Source organism: Gopherus evgoodei, unplaced genomic scaffold (assembly GCF_007399415.2).
Source record: "Gopherus evgoodei ecotype Sinaloan lineage unplaced genomic scaffold, rGopEvg1_v1.p scaffold_33_arrow_ctg1, whole genome shotgun sequence".
NCBI lineage: Eukaryota > Metazoa > Chordata > Testudines > Testudinidae > Gopherus > Gopherus evgoodei.
In genome coordinates, this window is record NW_022060005.1 from 3,168,257 (window position 1) to 3,192,520 (window position 24,264).

General features: G+C 48.6%; 2 protein-coding genes and 1 pseudogene across 7 annotated transcripts; 1 reads left to right on the forward strand and 2 right to left on the reverse strand.

Annotated features, from left to right (window-relative positions):
* Positions 1-12,012, reverse strand: part of LOC115641006 — a 79,154-nt pseudogene extending 67,142 nt beyond the window's left edge.
* Positions 2,696-5,584, reverse strand: LOC115641060 (zinc finger protein 239-like). Its single transcript, XM_030544172.1, has 3 exons — positions 5,551-5,584; positions 4,429-4,439; positions 2,696-4,251 (listed from the first exon to the last, which is right to left on the reverse strand). Exons 1-3 carry the CDS (start codon positions 5,582-5,584, stop codon positions 3,418-3,420), a joined length of 879 nt encoding a protein of 292 aa, XP_030400032.1. The 3' UTR covers positions 2,696-3,417.
* Positions 12,013-12,030: 18 nt separating the features above from the next.
* Positions 12,031-19,815, forward strand: LOC115641018 (zinc finger protein 345-like). 6 transcript variants are annotated; one of them, XM_030544101.1, is made up of 3 exons: positions 12,031-12,221; positions 16,920-17,129; positions 17,496-19,815. In XM_030544101.1, exons 2-3 carry the CDS (start codon positions 17,084-17,086, stop codon positions 19,055-19,057), a joined length of 1,608 nt encoding a protein of 535 aa, XP_030399961.1. In that variant the 5' UTR covers positions 12,031-12,221; positions 16,920-17,083; the 3' UTR covers positions 19,058-19,815. The 6 variants fall into 6 exon arrangements, with proteins under 6 accessions (XP_030399961.1, XP_030399963.1, XP_030399957.1 ...); XM_030544103.1 differs by having other exon boundaries at positions 17,499-19,815; XM_030544097.1 differs by having other exon boundaries at positions 16,920-17,122.
* The last annotated feature ends 4,449 nt before the right edge of the window (positions 19,816-24,264 follow it).

Here is a 24,264-nt window from a genome sequence, read left to right on the forward strand (position 1 = left end):
TTCTGCCCTCTGGCAGGGCTCAGGGCTTCAGCCCCAAGCCCCAGCAGGCAAGCCCGGCTCTTGAGGTTATAAAGATTATTGCGTGCAGCTCAGAGGGTCAGTAGGTTTGGCCACCCCCATCCTAGTACATGGCACCTGTGACGGGTTGGATCACAGAAACCCCCTGGGAGCTGCCACCTGATGTGCCAAGACTACCTCTGCTCCTGTTTTCCCTGCCAGCTTAGGACTCCAGCACCCTGTCTTGCTGAGCCAGACACTCCCGTCTGCTCCAACAAAGACCCAGGGTCTGAATTACTTGCCCCAAAGCTGCAGGTTTACCTGAAAACAGCTCACAGAAGTGTGCTTGTCTGTAGCATTCAGGTGCCCAACTCATCATGGGGTTTAAACCCAAATAAATCCGTTTTACTCTGTATAAAGCTTATGCAGGGTAAACTCCTGAATTGTTCACCCTCTATAACACAGATAGAGAGAGATGCACAGTTGTTTGCTCCCTCAGGAATTAATGCATACTCTGAGATAATTAATAAGTAAAAAGTGATTTTGTTAAATACAGAAAGTAGGATTTAAGTGATTCCAAGTAGTAATAGACAGAACAAAGTAAGTCACCAAGCAAAATAAAATAAAATGTGCAAATCTATGTCTAATTAGACTAAATACAGATAAGATCCTCACCAGTTCCAGAATGCTCCTTTTTACAGACTAATCTCCTTTTAGCCTGGGTTCAGCAATTGCTCACACCCCCTGTAGTTACTATCCTTTGTTCCAGTTTCCTTCAAGTATCCTGGAGGGTGGAGAGGCTCCTTCTTTTGCCAGCCAAAGACAAAATGGAGGGGTCTCTCTTGGGTTTAAATAGACTTTCTCTTGTGGGTGGAGACCTCCCTCCTCTCTCCTATGCAAATCCAGCTCCAAGATGGAGTTCTGGAGTCACCCGGGCAAGTCACATGTCCATGCATGACTCACAGTCTTTACAAGCAGAAGCCATTGTCCACATGGTATCAGGGCCGCTCAGAGGATTCAGGGGGCCTGAGGCAAAGCGAGGCAGCTGTGGCACTTCTACTCACCAGGCGGCGGTCAGGGTCTTCGGTGGCATTTCGGCTGCGGGGACCCTTTAGTCACTCCACGTCTTCAGAAGCACTGAAGGGCCCCCGCCGACATAATGCAGCCGAAGACCCAGACCGCTGCTGGGCCAGAGCTCGCGGGGCCCCTGCAGGGCCTGGGGCAAATTGCCCCACTTGTCCCCTTCCCCCGGGCGGCCATGCATGGTATCTTGTATGTCTTTAGGAAGACTTTTTATGTGGATTGGAGCATTCCAAGATGCATTGTTTCCCAAGAGCTTCCTGATCAGCTACTTAACCTTGCAAATTCCTTCCTAAAGAAGCTGACCAAATGCCTCACAAAGCTTACTTAGAAATCAAGCCAGTATACAGCCAATATTCTTAACCTCAATTACAAAATGATATGTGTACAAATAAGATGAATAGATACAGCAGACCATCACTTATACAGAGATATGTTACATGGCACAGGCAGCACAAAACATATTCCAGTTATGTCATACTTCCATAAAGCCTTATGGGAGGTACCATCACAGCACCACTTTAACAAGCCACTGGGGACATCCAGAGCTGGGAGCCACTGTGTTACCCCTCAGCCTCAGCAAAAGTGAGTTTTGCTGGAGGTTAGATGGTGTGTCAGCTCCCTGCCACACACCTCTGTTTCCTCACCAGCAAACTGTTCAGCACTCTTCCAACCCAACCCTCTCTAACAACTGGTGAACTCCAGCCCCCGAGTGCCTCCGAGATGGTTCTCTGAAATGCACAGCCCCTATCACTGTACATTCACAGAAGATATTAAGTTCAGTTCTCTGTTAAAGAGTCAGTACTTTACAGCTTGTTAACTGAACTAGGGTAAATACACCCTTCCCTTGAAACACAGCCCTGAGTTGCTTTGTAGTGAAAATAAAACAAATGTATTAAACGAAAGTCATAGCTTAAGGGCATGGCTACACTTGCAATTGTGGAGCGCTGGGAGTTAAACCAGCCTTCGGAGACAGCAATAGGGAAAACGCTGCTCTGCATTTATACTCTCAGCTGGAAGTGCACTTGGCATGGACACATTAGCAGCTCTTGCGACACCACAAAGAGCAGTGCATGTAGTAGCTATCTGTGGTGTTTAGATGTGCTTGTAATTATTAGAACTGGGAGCACTGGTTGTTGGGAGTCTGAAAGGACAGGAAAAAGGAAGGAGGAGGGAGGAGTTGAGGAGGCTGAGTGAGAGTTACAGAGGGTGCAGCAGCAGCTTGGTAAAGAGGTTTCCACTGTAAAAATAAAGTCCTGTTGAAGTCTGTTAGTACCTTGCCTGGTTGATCAACACTACTCCAGCATTCAAGTGGCTGCAATGTGCTTTCAAATGTGGGGGGATGGGGTAGAGTGTGACAGGGAGTGTGTTGTGTGTATGTGGGAGGAGAGAGAGAGAGTGGGTTTTTGGGGTGCTGAGAGTGTGTCAACATGCGGTCTTGTAAATTCAGACTCCTCCCACCCCCTGCCACACACACTCACAACAGCAACAGCAACATTCCACACTAATGGCTTGCTTTGTCTTGGAGCAGATAAACAGCCGGTTGTCAGAAACAGAGCTTTGAAAGGGCATATCCGCATTCCTGCAGCCGATTCCAAAACAATGACAAGAGTGCCACTTGACTTAAGGGGATTATGGGACGTTTCTGGAGGCCAATCAAAGCACAGTAATGCAACACCTCATTCACACTGACACTCAGGTGAGCAGCAAGTGTTATGCTTCTCATGGAGGTGGATTACCAGGAGCACTCCAGCTGCATGGTCCAGGTGCTCTAGGTGCCTTGCCAGTGTGGATGGATCGGGAGTTAGGGTGCCTAGGGCTGCTTTAATGCATTCTACCTTGCAAGTGTAGCCAAGCCCTAAGTGATACCTGGCAGAAGGAATAAAGATAGAAAGGGTCACAAACAAATAAAAGTAAAAATACGCTTCTTAATGGCTAGGAGCTAACTTAACAAGCACCAGTCTTTGTACAAGGTAGTTTCCTCACTCCATTCCCAGCAATGGCTGGCTAGCTTTCAGCCAGGAGCCCCACTGTCAGAGTTCCAGGTTCTGGTTTTCTTTGTCTCCTCAACTGAAGGATAATTTAGGGATTTGCTCCCTGTCTCTTCATAATCCAGTAAACCTTAGAAATGTCTTCTTCTGACATGTCTCCCCAGCTACAGTTCCTTTTCCCTGCTGGGGGTGGATGCTATCCCATGCTGTCTGCCTCTATGCTGCCTCATCTTCTCTTCTGCTGGCAATTCAGACGATGCAAATGATATTTTCCTGTAAGCTCCAATAAAAATGAATAGCCCACTGAATTTGGCCACACCTGCCCCGCAAGGAAAGCTCCTGACACCTTCTATCCTGTGTGCGGTTTCTGGTGGGACATTAAAGAAACCTTCGCCTTGAAGCTTTTCCCGCAGTCTAGGCATTTATAGGGTGTCTCTCCCATGTGGGTTCTCTGATGTCTAATTAGGGCTGAGCTCTGCGTGAAGCTTTTCCCGCAGTTGGGGCATTTATAGGGTCTCTCTCCGGAGTGGATTCTCTCATGTGTAATAAGGGCTGAGACCTGACTGAATCTTTCTTCACAGATGGGGCATTTATAGGGTTTCTCTCCTGTATGGATCCTTTGATGTGCAGTAAGGGCTGATCTCACACTGAAACTTTCTGCACACTTGGGGCACTTATAGGGTCTCTCTCCTGTGTGGATTCTCTGATGCACAGTAAGGTGTGAGCTCTGGCTAAAGGTTTCTCCACAGTCCAAGCAGCTATAAGGTGTCTCTCCTGTGCGAATTCTCTGATGTTTAACGAGTTCTGACCTCTGATTGAAGTTTTTCCCACACTCAGGACACTTATAGGGTTTCTCTTCCGTGTGGGTTCTCTGATGTTTACTAAGTTCTGAGCTCTGATTGAAGCTTTTCCCACAGATGGGACATCGGTAGGGCCTCTCTCCTGTGTGAATTCTTTGATGTCGAAGAAGGTCTGAACTCTGTTTGAAGCTTTTCCTGCAGTTAGGGCAGCTATAAGGTCTCTCTCCTGTGTGAACTCTCTGATGTACAATCAGGTTTGATCTCTGGTTGAAGCTTTTCCCACACACAGCACATTCATGCCATTTCTCATTAGTGCTGATTCTCACCTGCACTGTGGTCCCATTGAGGTCCTCCAAATCTCCCCCATGGTGATTGGATTTTCCCTATCCATCTCCTGGGGGCTTTCCCAGTTGCCTCCCTGGCCTGTGTTGAGTCTCACAGGATTCTCCCAGCTCAGAAATTTGGAAAATACCCGCTTCCGGTCTTCCCAGCAATATCCTACGTGATTCCACTTGCTCAAGACTTTTCTGCTGAGGACTTTCTTCCTCATTCTCACTCACCATCATATCATCTGCAGGGACAGAGAGAGAATCCAGACAGGAGTCAGTCTCTGTGTCGGGGGAAAGGGTACCTGAGAAAGGGGATGAGAATGAGGAAAACAAACCCAAATAACTTCTGGGGTGATCAAAAACTCAAGAGTAGAATCTGAATCCAAAGACCTTCCTCGAAAGAGAGAGCGGAGAGGACCACTTTTGCCTCTTCATCCTATCTGAACATTCAGAGAGACATGAGCTGCTGCCAGATGTTGGTCAGGGTGGGAGGAAAGCCATGAGTAACATCTGCCAGGAAGATATAACACCTCACGGGCACAATCTTGACTAGGTAGAGATGAGGCAGAAATGGGGGAGTTTATGGGGCCTATGTGAGAATCCCAAATGTTTATGCCAAGGCTGGATGATTTCTGCATCTGTTCAAACAATTCCTCATCTGACCGGCACCTCTCAGGATCGCTCTTTCCATGGAGCCCTGGTGACCTAGGACTCATGGCTCTTCCCCGCTTTCCAGCTAGGAGATGATGTAGGCTGTGGGACCTGGAAACCCAGCTCAGAGGAAAGAAAACAGCTGAGGCTGAGACTAGGGTTTTACAGTTATTCTCAGATGTTTCCAGATGTGCCAGGTAGTGCCTTTGTATAAACCAAATGGATTGAAAAATGGTCTCAAAGATCCTTTGCGGGAGGTCAGGTGTTTATAGTGGCATGTGATTCCTGCGGAAGGAGATCCTGGGATCTCCATAAACTGGGGAGTCTTATGATTCTGGCTTAGGAATTGGACCATCTCTTACTCCTTTCTAATATTGCTGAGACCAAAGCCCTCTCCAGGTATGGACCCAGTTCTCCGTAGGGAGGGACACTGTGCGTCCATGTTCAATAATACGGAGAGGAACATGCAACTCTTCCTCTCCATTCGAAGTTCTGGGGATGGACTAGCAACTCCAATGCGTCTCTGAATCTCCTCTCCCTTGCAAGAGGGTGTGGAGTAGTCATATGAATTCTGGGGGTGATGGGGCTGGTCCCCCCAAAATATAAGGGAGCAGGGAAGAACCCTGAGCAGAAGCCAACCCATGCGCCTCAGAGACACCCGCTCCCCCAGCTTCTAATTCCTAAAGGTACAGGGATCCTTACCCAGTGAGGTCACATTCTCACAATTCTCCTGCATGATGAGTCTCCTTCTTGAAGGTCACTGGCCCCTGAAATAGCAAGAGATCCTCATTCAGTACCTGCTGCCCCAGCCACAACCCCACCAGCTCACTCCAGGAGAGGGCTGGAAAATCCCCCTCCCCGCAGAAAACAGGGAACTTTCCTAGGGAGAGGTGGAAAATTTCCAGACACTTTAATTGAAAACATACTGGTTGTGAGGTGAAAACCTGTTGCCCAAGAGTCGCAGACTCTACTGAAAGCATTATGAATCTCATGACATTTAGTCTGGAGTTTTAGAAGTTTCCCATGATCTCACAATTCCCGATGCAGAACTCACTTGTTTTCCGTTGTTCATCATGGCTGTCATCTCCTATTACCTTCAGAATGCTGAAGTCAAGTCATCCTTACTCAAGAGAGACAAGGTATCATAAACCTAGTCCCAGATTTGGACCTTAGCGTCCAGAATATGGGGGTTAGCATGAAAACCTCCAAGCTTAGTTACCAGCTTGGACCTGGTAAAGCTGCCACCACCCAAAAATTTAGAGTGTTTTGGGGCACTCTGGTCCCCCAAAAAACCTTCCCTGGGGACCCCAAGACCCAAATCCCTTGAGTCTCACAACAAAGGGAAATAAACCTTTTCCCTTCCCCCCTCCAGGTGTTCCTGGAGACACACACAGAAGCAAGCTCCGTGAATCTAAACAGAGGGATTCCACCCTCCCCCGTTTCCAGCCTTGGAAAACAGAAGTACCGAGAGCTAATCTCTCTTCCCCCCTCACCCAGAGGGAATGCAAAGTCAGGCTAGTAAATCTAACACACACAGATTTCCCCCTGACTTTTTCCTCCCACCAATTCCCTGGTGAGTACAGACTCAATTTCCTGGAGTTCCCCACTAAAGAAAAACTCCAACAGGTCTTAAAAAGAAAGCTTTATATAAAAAGAAAGAAAAATACATAAAAATGGTCTCTCTGTATTAAGGTGACAAATACAGGGTCAATTGCTTAAAAGAATATTGAATAAACAGCCTTATTCAAAAAGAATACAATTCAAAACACTCCAGCAACTATAGACATGTAAATATAAAAAAACATATAAATCACTATCTGATCTTTTGTACTCACAACTGGGAAACAGAAGATTAGAAAGGCAGGAGACAGAAAAAAATCACTTCTCATAGCCGAGAGAGTACAGGCAGAAGACAAAGAACTCAGACACAAACTTCCCTCCACCCAGATCTGAAAAAGTCTGGTTTCCTGATTGGTCCTCTGGTCAGGTGCTTCAGGTTACTTTTTTTTAGGTGAAAGAGACATTAACCCTTAGCTATCTGTTTATGACACAAGGGTGATATCTTTTACCAGCCCAACTTCTGTTGGGGAGAGAGACAAGCTTTCGAGCTTACACAGAGCTCTTCTCTGGGTCTGGGAAAAGTACTAAAGTCAGGGTGTCACAGCTACATGCAAAGTGGAACCGATTGCTTACAAAGCCCCACTCAAGGTGAAGTGGCCTGTTAACACCACTGTAGTAGTCATAGAACAAAAAGGGGGTTAGAGAGTTACAGTTTGTTGTAATAAATCCATAAGCCATAAAATCAGTGTCTCTATTCAGTCCAGGATTTTTAGACTCCAGCAAAGTTATGAATTTAAGCCTCCAGGCTCATCTTTTGAAGGTATGGAGCAGGTTTCTTTTGAGGATGAGGACTGAGAATTCACACACAGAGTGATCATTTTGTGAAAAGTGTTCACCCACAGGCGATAGAGCATTTTTGCCTTTTTGCATTTTTATGTGTCAGTTCACTCGAGAGCATAGAGACTGTCTGGTTTCACCCACGTAGTTGTTACTGGGGCATTTAGTGCACTGGGTGAAGTACACTCCATGTCATGATGGGAATGTGTAGGACCCATGGATCTTGAAAGGTGTGTTCTGGGGGGTGTTGATCATTGTAGCAGTGGAGCTATGTCTGCAGGTTTTCCATCTGTTGTTCTGGCAGGGTCTGGTGCTGCTTTGAGTTGGTGTGTTCTGGTCTACCCATCCAAACTAATAGTCATTGATGGACCCATTTTCTTTGGTGGAGTGTCCTTGTTTGGTAAGGGTGGTTTTAAGTGTGTTAAGGTATGTATCCTGGACTTTTTCCTCAGAGCATAATCTGTGGCATCTGAGTGTCTGGCTGTAGATAACTGATTTCTTCGTATGTTTGGGGCAATTATTGGATCTGTGAAGGTAGGTGTGGTGATCTGTGGGTTTCTCATATATTGTTGTCTGTAGGGATCCATTATTGCAGCTAATTGCTGTCCAGGAAGTTGATGCTAGTGTGGAGTTATTCCAGACATAGTTTAATGGATGGGTGATGGTTGTTGAAGTTGTGGTGGAAATCTGTGAGAGAGCTGAGGTGATCTGTCCATAGGATGAAAATATCATTGGTATATCTCAGGTACATCATTGGTTTCATGGTTCATTTGTCTAGAAATTTTTCTTGGAAAAGGTTGGCATTTTGGGGAGCCACCTGAGTAATACTGATGGCTGTTCCCATAGTAGAGTTGAGGACTATTACTGTTCATTCAATAATTATTCCAGATGGCTACCATTTCCCTACAGATCTTCCAGACATGTGAAAGTAAGGCAGCTCCTAGTACTGGTCACCAGTTCTTATTGTTTTCAGTATGGTTAAAGCCATTCTCTCCTCAGGGAAAATGGCTAGGGCCCTACGGTTAGGAGGCTGGATATATAAGAACATAAGAATGGTTAATACTGGGTCAGACCAAAGGCCCATCTAGCCCAGTATCCTGTCTACCAACAGTGGCCAATGCCAGGTGCCCCAGAGGGAATGAACAGAACAGGTAATCATCATGTGATCCATCCCGTCGCCCATTCCCAGCTTCTGGCAAACAGAGATTAGGGACACCTTCCCTGCCCACCCTAGCATGGACCTATCCTCCATGAATTTATCTAGTTCTTGTTTGAACTCTGCTATAGTCTTGGCCTTCACGACATCCTCTGACAAGGAGACACCATGCATAGAAAAGGAGACACAGGAAGCTACAGCCAGACTGAGGAGGGTGCAGGGGAATTAGTGAGGGGTGGAGGGGGAGAGAGGTGGATTGTGGGGCAGTGCACAGGGTTGTCCATGTCCAGGGGGCGGACTGAGGGGGGAGGAGGTGTAGCGAGATCCTGGGAAGGGAGCAGGAAACAGACAGAAGAAGGTAATGAGTGAGGGGCAGCAGGGAGAATGAGGGATGATGCAAGGCACACGGAGGCAAGAGGGAAACAGAAGCCCATAGGAGTATGGGGTGGGGGGGAATAGAAGGAGGCTAAGAGTAGTGTAGGGGAGTTTGTGGGGACCAGACCAAGCCTGACAATGGTTTAGGGGAATGTCATGGATTAGGGAGTGCAGGGGAATGTGGGGTGAAGGGTTGGAGGCTGCGGGGGTTTGCAGACAGGGAGCATAAGGGCATGTGGGGTGGCTGACGTGAGAGGTACACGGAAGACGTAAGGGAACGGCAGGTGACTAAAAGGGCAGGTGTGAAGAGGAGACTGCGAGGATCAGGGGAGAAGAGACTGGTGACAGGGTAGGGTGTGGAGTTGGACACAGAGTGGCAGCTCCCCCATCCCAGGAGTAGGGAAGGGTCAGTGGGTGGAGTCTCCCTGTGAGGAGGGAGGCTGCAATTTTGCACACGCACTGTGGCAGGTGGAGTTTTGCTCTTTTGATGCAATAAGTGTGTGCATGCACACGCGTGTACACACACACACTCTCTACTCACTCAGGGGGCAGGGGGCTTCCCCCCACAGACTTAACCACCAGACGATAAATAAAATCACCTTGCCCCCTAAAGTGTATTTTTAAACCTTGTGATATTCAAGCCCAGTTCCCAACTTTCCAGAGTGACTTGAATGCGCTGGCTGTGCGCCTCTGATGTCTGCGTGGTCAGCCATTTGTTACTTCTCATAGGGGAATTTCCACCCCTCCTGCTGGGGTTTTCCCTGCAACTTATGCCCCACATTAAAGCAGGCTCAGAAGAGATTTCACTTGCTGGGCTCCTACCTTTCTGCATTCCCCACCCCAGCTATAGCCAGACCAAACCCACCAGAAGTTCTGTCCTTTCCCTGTCCCCTGGGAGGACTGGGTGATCTGGAGCAAAATGTGGATGTTACTCTGCAGCTTGCCAGGGTCAGTACAGCAGCTGGAGCAATTCTAAACTCTGTGACACTGGGGAAGATGCTTAGTCATGTTTTTACCTTGTTGATCCAGGATAGCCCTTTGCATGTGCACCCACAACTCTTTTGCATGCATCCCTCTCACCCTCCATCAGAGTGTGCAAATGGCATCCATGTGCACACACCCAGCATATGAAAACATACCTGGTGAGGCTACATTTTGGATGCCAATTCAAAGACCATGGTTAAATATTTTGTCTCTGTTATTTCAGAGTTTTGGGGAGTGTCAGTTTCCTATGGAAGAAATCAATGAAATAATAACCATGCCCTAGCCCTGCCCCTCTCTATCACTTTGCATCTGGGGCTCTCAAAGTTCTTTACCCCTGTGCAGTGGGTCAGGCTCAGTCAAAGACCAGAGACACAGAGACCTGCCCTAGGGGGAGAGACAGCAGAGACTAATCACCCTGCCTGATGTAGCTTTTCAGCTAGATTTCCCAGCACTTTAGAGGAACCCATCCTCTGCAGCAGCGACAGGCAACCTCTGGCACACGAGCTGATTTTCAGTGGCACTCACACTACCTGGGTCCTGGCCACCGGTCTGGGGAGCTCTGCATTTTAATTTAATTTTAAATGAAGCTTCTTAAACGTTTTAAAAACCTTATTTACTTTCCATACAACAATAGTTTAGTTATATATTATAGACTTACAGACAGAGACCTTTTAAAAACGTTAAAATGTATTACTGGCATGCAAAACCTTAAATTAGAGTGAATAAATGAGACTCGGCACAGCACTTCTGAAAGGTTGCCAACCCCTCCTCTACTGCCTGACCACAGCCCTTTCCCCCGGGTCTCTCCCCTTACCCGCAGGCTCCGGCTCCGGGGCTGGTGTTGGCAGAGCCTGTGGCTCCCCCAAGGGCTGGTTCCAGCCACCGCGGAAAGTCCCCCATTGGTTTCTCTGGTCTTTCCCTGACACAGAGCAGCAGCTGCTTGGTCCAGGTCTCCAGATCACAATGGAGGCAACAGTAACGTCTTCTAGGAGCCTTGACTACTAATCAATCAAAAGCAGGAGTCACACAGTGCATGATGCTTGATTATGCTATCTAGATATACTGTATAGTTGTATTGCAGAAAAGCCTCAGAGCCCTTAACTCTCCTCCTTCTTGCTTTCCCCCTGCCAGCATCTGTTACAAAGATTCAGCCACTTCCTTGGTCCCTCGCTACCAACCCGGGCTGCAGCCCAGTCAGTGGGACCAGTTGTAACTAAAGCCCAGAGCATATGTCTGCAGGGAAAGAGCCTGGAGGGAATCGGAGTGTGACATGGACTAAAGCCCCTGCAGAAGCTTCCCCAATTGCCCTTCTTGCCCTGCCAGACTGCAGAATAACAGCCACATTTTGCTTGAGATCCTCCCAACTGATAGTGAACGTTTGCTGTGGCTGAGCAGGCCTGAGCAGTCTGAGCATGCTCGGTAACATCTGCTGAAGCTGCTCCCCCAGCCATGTAGTTATATCAACACAGGTCTGTCCTGTAAACCTGGCCTCAGTCCTTTCAGACCCGATGGGTGTGGAGCAAATAGGCCCCTGTCAGTGCTGGAATGCTGGGGAGATTTACCCATCACTGCGGAGTTCACAGGGACCCTCCGGCTTGTCTCAAGATAATGGGGTAGATTTTTAAATGAATAAACCCCCCACACACACACTCCCTTGAGCCCCTACTCTTCTCCTTTCCCTGGGGTGCCCCCCAGCACAACCATGGTGTCTGTACCCCCCTTTCCCATCTTCTTATTGCTCACCCCTCCCCTTCTGGCCAGGCAGAGGGGGGGACCCCGCTGGGACCTGATCCTGCCGCCCCCCCCGCCAGGCCTTTCTCTCCATTTCCTCCACCTGAACCACGACTCCCTGCCCCACCCCTAAGCCCCTGCAGGAAAAATGTCTGAGCTAAAGCCTGCAGCTCTGGGACTGGCAGACACGCGGGGAGCAGCGATGGGGTGCGGGGTGACACGCAGCACTCCCCCCCCCAGGGAGGGAGGGGGGACACGCAGCACTTTCCCCCCAGTTCTCCCTCAATTACCTGGAGTCTCCGGCTCCGCCCGGTGGCTCCCGGCTCCCAGGAGAAGCAGCAGCAGCAGTAAATCGCAGCTCCCGGCTGTGCTGAGCGGAGGGAGCAGCGCCCCCGCCACCACTCGCGGCACCCAGAGCCTCCCCTGGCTACAGTGTGTCTGGGGAACACCCCGAGCTGGGGCTCACCTTGTATCCGCATTTCCGGAGCTGCGGCCGCCAGGGGGCTCTGCTCAGGGCTCCGGGAAGGGAGGCGGCTGGTCGCTGAACGATCTCAGGATATCAGGGGTTGAACTTCCTCCCGGGTCAGTCCGGGAGCCGGGACTGAGCCGCTGCTGCTCCCCAGCGGGGAGAGACCTGCGCTAACCCCCCTGTGCCCAGCCGTGGGGACTTTCTGCGGGGGCTGGAATCCGGGCGCTCTGCCGACACCAGCCCCTGAGCCGGAGCCTGCAGGTGAGGGGAGAGACCCGGGGAAGGGCTGGGGCCGGGCAGGAAAGTGACTCTGCACCAACGGCCCCTCCTCGCCCCAGTTCTGCTGCTGGGGGGGTCTGCGAGTCCCAGCGCTGCTGCCCCACCCCCATCCTGCCGCGGCTTTGCCCCCCCCCTGAGCTCCTGCAGGAGCCGAGCCAGCTCCGGGGAGCGAAGGCCCGGGCCGGGCCAGGGACCGAGTCTCCCAGCCCGAGGGGAGGGGGCAGGAGGGAGACGGGCAGAGACTGGCAGGGGCAGCAGGAGCGATCAGTGGGGAGGGAGGTCGGGGCTCCCAGCCCCATTCCCTGCAGCATCCCGGGACAGGGCTGGCTTTAGGAAGTGCGGGGCCCAATTTGAACATTTTCGGCAAGGCCCAAACGGGAATGACTAAAAAAAAAAAAAAATTGTAAAAAAAGCCTTTACTTTCTTTGCAACCAGTTCCCTAGAAAAAATTCTGATTTAAGGAATCTGCCACAGTATGTATTTTTTGTACCAATAGGGTTACCATACGTCCGTGTTTTCCTTCTGGATGGCGATTTAAGAACCAAAAAGCTTGATATGCCTAGGAAAATATGGCTGAATGTTAACCCTAAAGTTCTTTTTTAAAAAGATGGGCCTGAACTAGAAATGAGCTCCATTTCATATGTGTGGGTCCCCATCACTCCCTGGGGGTCACCAGCGACCAGATGTCCTGATTTTATAGAGACTGTCCTGATTTTTGGGTCTTTTTCTTATATAGGATCCTATTACCCCCCGCCCCGTCCCGATTTTTCACACTTGCTGTCTGGTCACCCTAGAGTGTGCACATGTGTGGGTCCCAGCTGCTCCCTGCCCCCCTCATTGAAGGAGGTGTGCAGGGAGGGTTACTGCTTTGGGAACTGCAGGGCACCAGTGGACATGGGGCTTGCTGGAGGCAGGGCAGGGGCTGACTGCAGGCAGGGCAGAGGGTGCGGGGCTGGCTGTGGGCAGGGGGTGCGGGTACAGGGGGTACAGCCCACCCTGTACGGTGAGTGCCCACTCCTCCTCCTGCCTCCCCCACCAGGGTAGCAGCAGCAGCCCAGGGCTCAGGGGCTATTTAAAGGGCCCAGGGCTCCCCTGCTTCAACCAGTCTGCCCTGGCCCAGTAAATAGCCGCGGGAGCCCTGGGGAAGCGGTGGGGCTCTGACGGCTATTTAAATGACCGAGGCGGCGGAGGAAGTTGGAGACCCAGCCCTTTGAATAGCCCCCGGAGCCCCCTGCTACCCCAGGGCTCCCACGGCTATTTAAAGAGCCCAGGGCTCCCCTGCTTCTACTGCCCCAGCCCTTTAAATAGCTGCGGGAGCCCTGGGGAAGCAGTGGGGCTCCTGCGGCTATTTAAAGAGCCAGGGCAGTAGAAGCAACGGGAGTCCCGGACTTTTTAAATAGCCCCCAGAGCCCCACAGCCCTACCCCAAGGCTCCAGCAGTGGGGCTCTGGTGGCAATTTAAAGAGCCTCGGGCTCCAGCCTCTGCTGGGAGCCCCAGGCCCTTTAAATTCACCCCTGGGGAAGCCGGGCCACCCTGGTACAGCGCATCAGCTCTTGCTAGTACATCATAGTGGGGCTTGGGTGCGGAGCCCTCTTAGGGGTGGGGCCAGATTCAGGGGAATTGGTTGAATTGGCCTAAAGCCGGCCCTGCCCCAGTGCACATTGACTTTCCTGGGGAGAAGAGGAGGAGCTGGGAGAGAAAAAGCCAATTCCTGCCTCTGCCTGGTCCCTGCGCTGCTGGGGGGATGCACTGCCCTGGGGACAGTGTCAGGGGGATCCCCCAGAGCGGCGTCTTCGATTCTGCTTCTTTCTGCAATTTGGTTCAGAGATTCTGTGCCTGGATGGGGAAATTAAAAGTGTCTCATTGGGTTTAGTCCTGGTAGGAGGAGCCAGAATAATATTACAAACTACTACCGGTCATAATTTGCTACTTTGCTGCTGTTACGGGGGGGGCTTCAGCCAACTGAACATGTTCTGTAACATCTGCTGAAGTCACTTTCCTCGCTGGCCATCCAAATCTGCCCCCTGCTGTAAGGGAGACAGGGGGGGCTCAAATCATGGTAGCCAATAGGCAGATCATGGGCCAAAATTGGACTACCAGATGCTTTTGAATGGACCCCACAATTATTTTTATTTATTCATTATTGTTGTTAATATTTGTATTATTTTTCTTTGGAGTCTGGATCTTGGCCACACCTTGACCAAGAAATTTGCACCTTGACAAAAAATAGTTGATTATCTCTGGCTGAAATGGTTACAGTTTCTCTCCTGAAGCTGCTCTGTTAGTAGTTGTGTTCCAGTGTGACAACACCTCTCATTTCTAGAATATTTGAGCTCACTATAATACCAACCTCGGATGTCAACAAGGAACTTGAAGGCTGCTAATTCCTTATTTTAATTTATATATATATATAATCACTTGTACAGAGAAAAACATTGTATGCAGAAGGGCAACCTGGACTATTGTGGCTTGTGACGATTTAGAATATTGGTTGTTCTACAATTCTTTCCCCCTCCCCCTTTTTACTTGTACTAAATTGACTCTGCAGACAGGAGTTGTCATAAACAGATAGCTAAGGGTTAATGTCTCTTTCACCTATAAAGGGTTAACAAACAGTGACCTGCAAACACCTGACCAGAGGACCAATCAGGAGACAAAATACTTTCAAATCTCGTGGAGGGAAGCCTTTGTTTGTGGGTTTTGGGTTTGGTTTTGTTCTCCCTGGGTCCTGGATGGGGCTAGAAGTGCAACCAGGTTTCTGCCAATCTCCCTGCTACAGTCTCTTATCTATTCAGAATTGTGAGTAAGAAAAGGCGGTCATAGTCTTTTAATTTGTTTTTGTTTTTCATTTACATATGTGTACTTGCTGGAAGTAGCTTAAATTGTGTTTCTGCTGGAGAAAGTTTCTTTCTATTGTTTATAGTTGAAAGACCCTGTAACTTTTTACCATCTAAAGTGCAGAGATAAACCTTTTACTTTTTTCTTTCTTTTTTATTAAAAGTTTTGCTTTTTAAGACCTGTTTAATTTTTTTCTCCTAGTTAAGGTTCAAGGGAATTGTGTCTGTACTCACCAGGAAATTGGTGGGGAGAAGGGAAGGATAAATTTTCTCTTTGTGTTATATTCACGCAGCTTGTATTGCCTCTGGGTGAGGGGGAAGGTAACACTCCTCTCGGTATGGTGATTCAAAAAGTTGAATCAGGCGATCTCCTAGTGTTCCCAGGGCGGGAAGGAGCTGGGAGGAAGAAGAGAGGGGGAAGGGAATGGTTTATTCCCCTTTGTTGTGAGACTCAGAGAATCTGGGTCTTGGGGTCCTCAGGGAAGGTTTTTGGGGGACCAGAGGGTATCAGGCCCTGGAAAATTCCTGATTGGTGGCAGCATATCAGACCTAAGCTGGTAATTAAGCTTAGGGAAACTCGTGCTAGTACCCATATTTTGGACGCTAAGGTCCAGAATTGGGAATTATACTACGACAGGAGTGGTCATCTCATCCTCTGGAGGGTCAAAACTCCATGAAATTCTGTAGTGTTGGCTATCACACCAATATAATTGTCCTGATTAAATTCTGCTGCAGACTGTGAAAATTGTTGCTAATTGTGGTTGCTTTTCTTCAGGTACTTCATCTGGCCTCATATTTGCAAATAAGATGATCTTGCGCTCGGATTGAAAAAATGAACTGACACTAAATATGAGCAGTGTGGAGTTGTTGTTTTTTTAATCCTTAGCTGGAAAAATAAAATGATGTGTGTATGTCCCCACTATCAATAGGGCCCTACCAAATTCATGGCCATGTAAAATGTGTCACGGACCATGAAATCTGGTCTCCACCATGAAATCTGGTCTTTTGTATACTATTATTCTATATTATACAGATTTCATAGGGAGACCAATGTCTCTCAGATTGGGGGGCCTGACCCAAAAGGGGGTTCAGGGGGTGGGATGGTTGCAAGGTTACTGTAGGGGGTTGTGGTATTGCGACTCTTACTTCTGCACTGCCTTGAGAGCTAGGTGGCTGGAAAGTGGTGGCTGCTGGCAAGGTGCCCAGCTCTGAAAGCAGCCCTGTCAGCAGCAGCACAGAAGGAAGGGTGGCAATAGGCAGCTGGTGAGTGGCGGCTGCTGGCCGAGGGTCCAGCTCTGAAGGCAGCAGCACAGAAGTAAAGGTGGCAATACCGTGCCATGCCATTCTTACTTCTATGCTGCTGCTGGCCATGGCGCTGCCTTCAGAGCTGGGCTCCCGGCCAGCAGATGCTGCTTTCCAGCTGCCCAACGCTGAAGGCAGTGCTGCTGCCAACAGCAGCACAGAAGTAAGGATGACAATATCACAACACCCCTACAATAACCTTGCAGTGCCCCCAATACCTTCTTTTGGGTCAGGACTCCTACAGTTACAACACTTTTTCCTCAGGAAATCTCATGATTTTTGAGATCTGACTCCTGATATTTGGAACTTGGGGATGGGAATATTGCTTTTCAGGCCAATGACAGAGCAGGGTGTAGATCAGAGGTCTCATGAGGGTCTGCCTAGTACCATATCCGCTAGGACTCATTGCCTCACAGCATGCAGTGAGCCCTGCTAAAGCAGCAGCACAATGTGGCATCGGTCTGTGACCGGAGAGAGAATTAAAGCTTCATTTCCCTCATATTAAAACCACGAGTCTGATTTTAACTCTTCACTTTTCAAGATGACTCAACTGCTCCCGGCTGAAAAATCGGTAAAAATCGCACATGAAGACACATGAGTGAATAAACTCGCCTTGTGTGCAGGAAGCCCACACTCCATCTAATCCAGGGCTATTTCTACTCCAGATCTTTCCGATGGAGCCAGGGGAGGAGCTGAGCCCCTTGGATGAAGAGGAAGGGGAGATCCCGAAAGGAACCTGCGCAGGTGAGAAGTATGTTAAACCAACTCAGAAATCATGAGTGAGTGAAGGAAACAGCTGGGATTCTCAGAAAGGTCCCTCAGTTCTGCATCTTCTCACCCATGTCAGGGTTTTCCCAGCAGGAGTCGCATTATCCTGGCAGATGTCAGTTTCCCCTCACACCCTGACTGACACATGAATACACCTCTCTCCACCTCCTCCCCTTTCTTTCTCAGTGCTCAGCTGCCATGCAGAAGCAGAACTGGTCCCTCCACTTTGGGGGATTTGGTCCCTTATTTCAGATCATATTATTTATTTCTGTTGTTGCCCCTTTCAGAGGATTCTTTACTTCCCAGCCCAAGCAACGACTCGGGTCTCAATTTTCCCTCTTTATTCCAGCAGAGGATAGGACGGTGAAGATAAAGGAGGAGAACTGCCTGTGGGAAGCAGAAGCAGATGGGAGGCTATTGAGAAGATCCGAAGGGAGCATTTCCCTGAGTCCCGAGAAGGTGACTACCTACGAGAGTCAATGCAGTTCAAAAGATCTGGGGAAAATTCCCGTAGAGGAGTCACATGGTAAAGCCAGTACCACAGGCAGAGCTCTCAGGAAATCTAAAAGTATAAAAGTCCATCAGAGAATCCACATGGGAGAGAAACCCTATAACTGCCTTGAGTGTGGGAAAATCTTCAATCGGAGGTCATTTCTTATTACGCATCAGAGAATTCACACTGGAGAGAAGCCCTATAAATGCCCCGAATGTGGGAAAAGCTTCACTGTGAGATCAACCCTTATTAAACATAAAAGAATCCACACAGGAGAGAAACCCTATAAGTGCCCTGACTGTGGGAAAAGCTTCCGTCTGAGCTCGACCCTTTGTACCCATCGGAAAATCCATACAGGAGAGAAACCCTATGAGTGCCTCAAATGTGGCAAAAAATTCCGAGTGAGCTCTTACCTTCTTGCACACGAGGCCACCCACATGGTGGACAACCCTTACAAATGCCCCGACTGTGGGAAAAACTTTAGTGTGAGTAGAGACCTCCATGTGCATCAGAGAATTCACACGGGAGAGAGACCCTTTAAGTGCCCCGTGTGTGGGAAAAGCTTCAATCGGCGATCGATCCTGATTGTACATCAGAGAGTCCACACTGGAGAGAAGCCCTATAAATGCCCTGACTGCGGGAAAAGCTTCAGTGTGAGCTCAGACCTCACAGCACATCTGAGAATCCACACGGGAGAAAAACCCTATAAATGCTTTGATTGCGGGAATAGCTTTCGTCTGAGCTCCCACCTTACCAGACATCAGAGGAGCCACACAGGAGAGAGACCCTATAAATGCCTGGTCTGTGGGGAAAGCTTCAGTGACTGTTCAGGCCTTATTAAACATAAGAGAATGCACACTGGAGAGAAACGAAGGCCAGCACCTGTTACACATCAGGGAACTAACACGGCAGCAGCACCTTATAAATGCCCTGACTGTGGGAAAAACTTTAGTATGAATTCAACCCTTGTTAAACACCAGAGAATCCACACAGGAGAGAAACCCTATAAGTGCCCCGAGTGCGGGAAAAGCTTCAGTTATTGCTCAGCCCTTATGAAACATCAGAGAATCCATACGGGAGAGAAACCCTTTAAATGCCTGGACTGTGGGAAAAGGTACAATGACAGCTCAACCCTCCGGAGACACCGGCGAATCCACTCAGAAGACAGGCCCTATAAATGCCCTGACTGTGGGGAACGATTCAGTGTGACCTCAGGCCTTATTAGACACCAGAAAATCCACACTGAGGAGAGACCTTTTAAATGTAATGAGTGCGGGAAAAGCTTCCAGTCAAACTCACTTCTTAAAACACATCAGAGGATCCATACGGGAGAAAAACCCTATAAATGCCCCGAGTGTGGGAAAAACTTCCGTCAGAGTTCCCACCTCATAAGGCATCAGAAAATCCACATGGGATAGATGGTCACAATGTTTTTTCTCAGAGTTCTGCTCCACTCACTCATCTGGGGATTGTGAGATCTATAGTTGGCTGAGGATGGGTGCTGGGGCATTGAGAGACTTGGGACCCATGAGGCAGGATGGTGGATTTTGGAGCACGGGAGGTGAATGGAGTGTTTTGAAATTGGGTTGTTGCTGGATGGGCCCAGCTAATGGGAGAGGTATCTGGGGTGCTAGTGGGTGGATTACTTGGAGATTGGGATGGGAGGTGGGGGAATAACTCATAGAGTCTAAAAGTTTTCCTTCTCCAACAGAGATTGAAAAACAACATGCCCCCACACTGCCGTCCAACTCACTCCCTGACACAAAACTTTTGCAGTAACCTGCATGCTGTCAAAGCAGATTAATTCCCAAACACACAGGCTGTGGGAGATGGGATGTGCTGAACTGTTGATTGGCCATAGTGTGTCAGTCCAAAGGTCCATCTAGCCCAGTATCCTGTCTTCTGACAGTGGCCAATGAAAGACGCCTAGTATTAGTTCACTGGTCGGGTTTTGTGTTACAGCGTGAGTGGGATGAAGTTGGATGAATTTTACTTTTGGGTTCCTGTTAGAGATGGAAGTGAAGGCCTCATGAAGCATGGATGTGTATGATCCGAGATGCTGTAATCATTGTGACAAGTCTTTTCCCTTCTCGTGTTCTAAGGTTTTGGGTGGCCAGGTGAGTCCTACTGGAACCTTCACTCTCATTAAATGTAATTTTTGTTTCTGTTCATTTTATTCAGTGATTTTCATACAAATGTTTTTCCCCAACAAGTTATTTTTTTCTCCTTGCTCCCCAAACCCTCCTGTTTTTGATAGAGACAATGCAGAGTGGGTAATGTTTTTTAAAAGAGGAAAAAAAAATTTTTTTTTTTTTTGAGAAAATCAACTCACAAGAGGCAAACAGCTCTACAGCATCTTCTTGTTTCCTTTTTTATGTCTCTGTCCATCACTGACAATGCAACCGGGATTCAGCTTTCAGCCCCTCCCTCTTCTGTCTTCAAGTAGAAAATCCCATTCTAAAAATGTTCAAGTGAATGCTCTGAGGGTGGAAGAGTATTTCAGAACACATCAAAGAAATTGAACTGATAGTTTTTGAGAGAGAGGCTCCTCTGAGGCCAAGGGGAGAGGAAGGAGAAACGTAGGGATGGAGGATATTGGGAGCCAGCGGCCTGTCAGCTCTACACAGTGTTGAAGCTGAGGTGAGCTGAGAAGTTTTTGTCCCATCATCCATTTCTGCCAGAGGGGCTTCATCTGACCCTGTAGTTTGCCAAGGTGGTTGAGGCTCATATCAGGGATTTGGTTATCAGCATATATTTGAGCTTTCAGAACCTGTGAAACAAGTTCCACCCATTTTCTGACATGGGTTAGGGAATCCTGGTCTGGCTCAGAGCATCTGAGTGGGCTCTTCTCCAGTGGAATCATTTCAGACCCCAGGTTGGTTCCTGTAGAAATTATGTACATTCCCCAAGTTCTGCCTCCCCACCCCCAAGGTTAGACGAGAATCTGGGGCCTCTCCCTCAGCGAAAGAAATGTTTGAAACCCCTGACGGACCTCCCACCTCTACATTCTCTAGCCTGTGTTTGCCAGAAACTGGGAATGGGCAACAGGGGATGGATCACTTGATGATTACCTGTTTTGTTCATTCCCTCTGGGGCACCTGGCATTGGCCACTGTTGGAAGACAGGATACTGGGCTAGATGGACCATTGGTCTGACCCAGTGTGGCTGTTCTTATATTAAATTTGGGACCTGTTCCCTTGGCTGTCCAAGTTCCCAAACACTTTGAAGCCTAGCTTCCCCAGAGCAATAGTCCCACTTCCCAAAGTTTGAGATTCTGAAGGGGGGGGGGGGTGCTTTTTATGTGCCTCATTTTCCCACAACAAAAACACAGTATCCCCAGGGCCTTATTCTTCCTTTATCCAAATGGGGTTCCCATATCCTTTGTTCCAATCCCATAATAGAGGGGAGCCCATCACCCCTTAGCACAGTATCTTTAAGAGTCTGGGCCTTCCTTGTTTCTATAGGGTCCTGTGCAGTGGGCGGAACTTACCATCAAGATGCATATGTACCTGCAGGCCTCTCCCTTTCTGCCTCTGGGGTGACCGATCTCTTCCTGTTGTTGGATCTCCTCAGCACGTTGCTGTGGAAGCCTGGGAATTCTCAGCAATGGGAGCTGGAATTCCAGTGGTTGGTGCTCCTGCCCTACGCTCCAACGTGGTCTCTCTTCTCTCCTCGATGAGAGGAGTCTCTCAGTCCTGCAGTCTACACCATATGAAAATGGATGTGCCTATTCTCTGTAGCATCCCTTATGATCAAATGAAGTTCTGCACTGGACCTTGCTCCCTTTTTTGCCAGTCACCCTATGACAGAGGGGATGGGCTATTCCACCCACCACATCCTTTGGGGGTCCTTAAAGAGAGATTTTATTGAGGGGGGTGTCAAAATATAGAGAGAGAGGTGAACTGGAAGACATGAGCTCTACCATTGTGGCAGCCACTCCCCCATCCTTCCACACACAACTAGGACTTCAAGATCCATTATGACACTATTGGACCTTGATGGCCCCGGTCCTGATCCTGAAAGGCATCATGACTGGGCCAGAGAGAGGGAACCGATAACATCACCATCTCCCCTGTCTTCGGCTAGGTTCTGAGCTGCACTTGGGATGGGAAACGAGTTTCTGCTGCCGCCCCGTCCTTCCTGTGTCCTTTTCCTTCCCTTTCCTATCTTTCTCCTTTTGCCCTCTGTTTAAAAAGAGCCTGCCTGAGCCAGACTAGACGGCATTTTTTGCAGTGCTGCTATGAACCTGTGACCAGAAGGGCTCTAAAAGCAGCACCTTCCAGAAAGGAGAGAGTAGCTAAACTGTAGTGTCTGAAGATGAGGAATTGCAAAGTAAGGCACATGTCACCCCTGCGTAGGGGGTGAGAGTGGAGAATTGGAGAGGGTGGACTGGGTGTGTAAGAGGCCTAGCTGAGGAGGTCTGTCTGCGATGGGAAGGTGGGGGTGTGAACCAGCTATGTTATAGTTAAGGGAGAGAATCTGGTTAAACAGTGACTCCTCTGGCTGCTCTCAAGCTCACATGCTTCTACCGAATGTCTTGAAATTGGCAATTCCTCATAGAATGTGAGGTAATTTCAGCAGTGAGTTCCCACAGTGCAGCCCCTTGACCTTCTTCCCTCAGCCCCAGAAATATTTCACAAACTCAGCAGAGTAACCTATTTTATTTATATTTGTGGGGCTGAAACCACGGCTCTGATATCACTAGGGTGACCATATTTCCCGAAGGGAAAATGTGACACCATGTGGGGCTAGCTTGAGGCCCTCTCCCCAAATTGTGCAGGGCTGGCCCAAGCAGCTCACCCGAGCCCCCCTCCCTGAAAGGGGCTGGCATTGCTGCTCACCCAAGCCATGCCCGCCCCCCTGCCTGGGACTGGCATCTTTGCTCACCCCCCTGCATGTTCCTGTGCACCCCACGTTGTTGACAAAACTGGGTATTTGTCCCGTTTGCTCTTGCCAACTGTCTCGCATCCCACTAACATGAATCTAGCAAGAGTCGTTTGGAAGCTGAACACTTTATGTTTCCATCCCACACCACAGTCAAGTTTTAGCAAATTAGGACAAGTCAGCACATAAGAACCTGAAGAATGTGTCAGTAATTGCTAATTGTAACAATTCACTACCTCTCCCTACTACGGGTAGCAAATCCCTACAGGTAGCAGTTTCACATAGCCTATGGTGTAAGAAACGGCTATCTGTAGGAATTAGCTACATCAGATAGCAGTTTCTAGGAAAATAGGACCTGTCGCTGCTACAGGTAGCACATCCCTACAGATAGCCATTTCTTACACCATAGGATGTGTGAAACTGCTATCTGTAGGATCGTACTAGCTGCAGCAACTGGTCCTACTTTGCTAAAAAATGCCATCTGATGTAGCTAATTCCTACAGATAGCAGTCTCACATGTCAAACCAACCTGGTAGCTTTCTTTGACAGGATAACAACCCCTGTGGAGGAGGGGAAGTGGTTGACATGGTCTATGTTGCCTTTAGTAATGTTTCTGATATTGTCTCCCATGACCTCATAAACAAACTAGGGAAATGCAACCTAAATGGGGCTAAAATAAGATGGGTGCAAAACTGGTTGGAAAACAGTTCCGAAAGAGTAGGGTTGGAAGGGCATAACGAATGGAGTCTGCAGGGATCAGTTCTGGATACATTTCTGTTCAATATCTTCATCAATGATTTAGATAATGGCACAGAGAGTACTCTTATAAAGTTTGTGAATGATACCAAGCTGGGAGGGGTTGCAAGTGCTTTGGAGGAGAGGATGAAAATTCAAAATGAGCTGGACAAACTGGAGAAAATAAAGTAAATAAAATAAAGAAATAAAGAAAATAAAGTCTGAAGTAAATAAGATGCAATTCAATAAGGACAAATGCAAAGTACTCTATTTAGGAAGGAACAATCAGTTGCACACGTACAAAATAGGAAATGACTGCCCAGGAAGGAGTACGGTGGAAAGGGTTCTGGGGGCCATAGTGGATCACAAGCTGAATACGAGTGAACAGTGTAACACTGTTGCAAAAAAACTGAACATCACTCTGGCCATCCCCAGTACTTCCCCTGGGGTCACTCGCTCACATGGGGACTCTGGCCCAGGGTCTGGTGCGGGCAGAGTCCAGGACTGCTCAGGGAGCTGGTCCCAGATGGAGTAAGTCCTCCCCCCCCTCCAGCCGGGCATGGAGGGGTTAATGACTGGCTTGCCCCAGCACAGACCCCCCGGGAGCAGCAACTGCTCAGCCCGGGCTCCCGGATCACAACATAAGAGAGAATACCCCAAATTAAAAAAACATAGAAAACCAAAAAAGAGCCACCATGGCTAAACAACAAAGTAAAAGAAGCAGTGAGAGGCAAAAGGCATCCTTTAAAATGCGGAAGTTAAATCCTAGTGAGGAAAATAGAAAGGAGCATAAACACCGGCAAATGAAGTGTAAAAATATAATTAAGAAGGCCAAAAAAGAATTTGAGGAACAGTTAGCCAAAGACTCAAAAAGTAATAGCAAAATTTTGTTTAAGTACATCAGAAGTAGGAAGCCTGCTAAACAACCAGTGGGGCCATGCATGAACGAGATGCTAAAGGAGCACTCAAGGACGATAAGGCCATTGCGGAGAAACTAAATGAATTC

Bases quoted from the DNA above. Each gene is read 5' to 3' on its own strand.
- LOC115641060 (XM_030544172.1), bottom strand. From the start codon at position 5,584: ATGCAGGAGAATTGTGAGAATGTGACCTCACTGG.
- LOC115641018 (XM_030544097.1), top strand. From the start codon at position 17,053: ATGGAGCCAGGGGAGGAGCTGAGCCCCTTGGATGAAGAGGAAGGGGAG. The intron at 17,123-17,495 runs GTGAGAAGTATG...TCTTTATTCCAG, and splicing joins CCCGAAAGGAACCTGCGCAG to CAGAGGATAGGACGGTGAAG.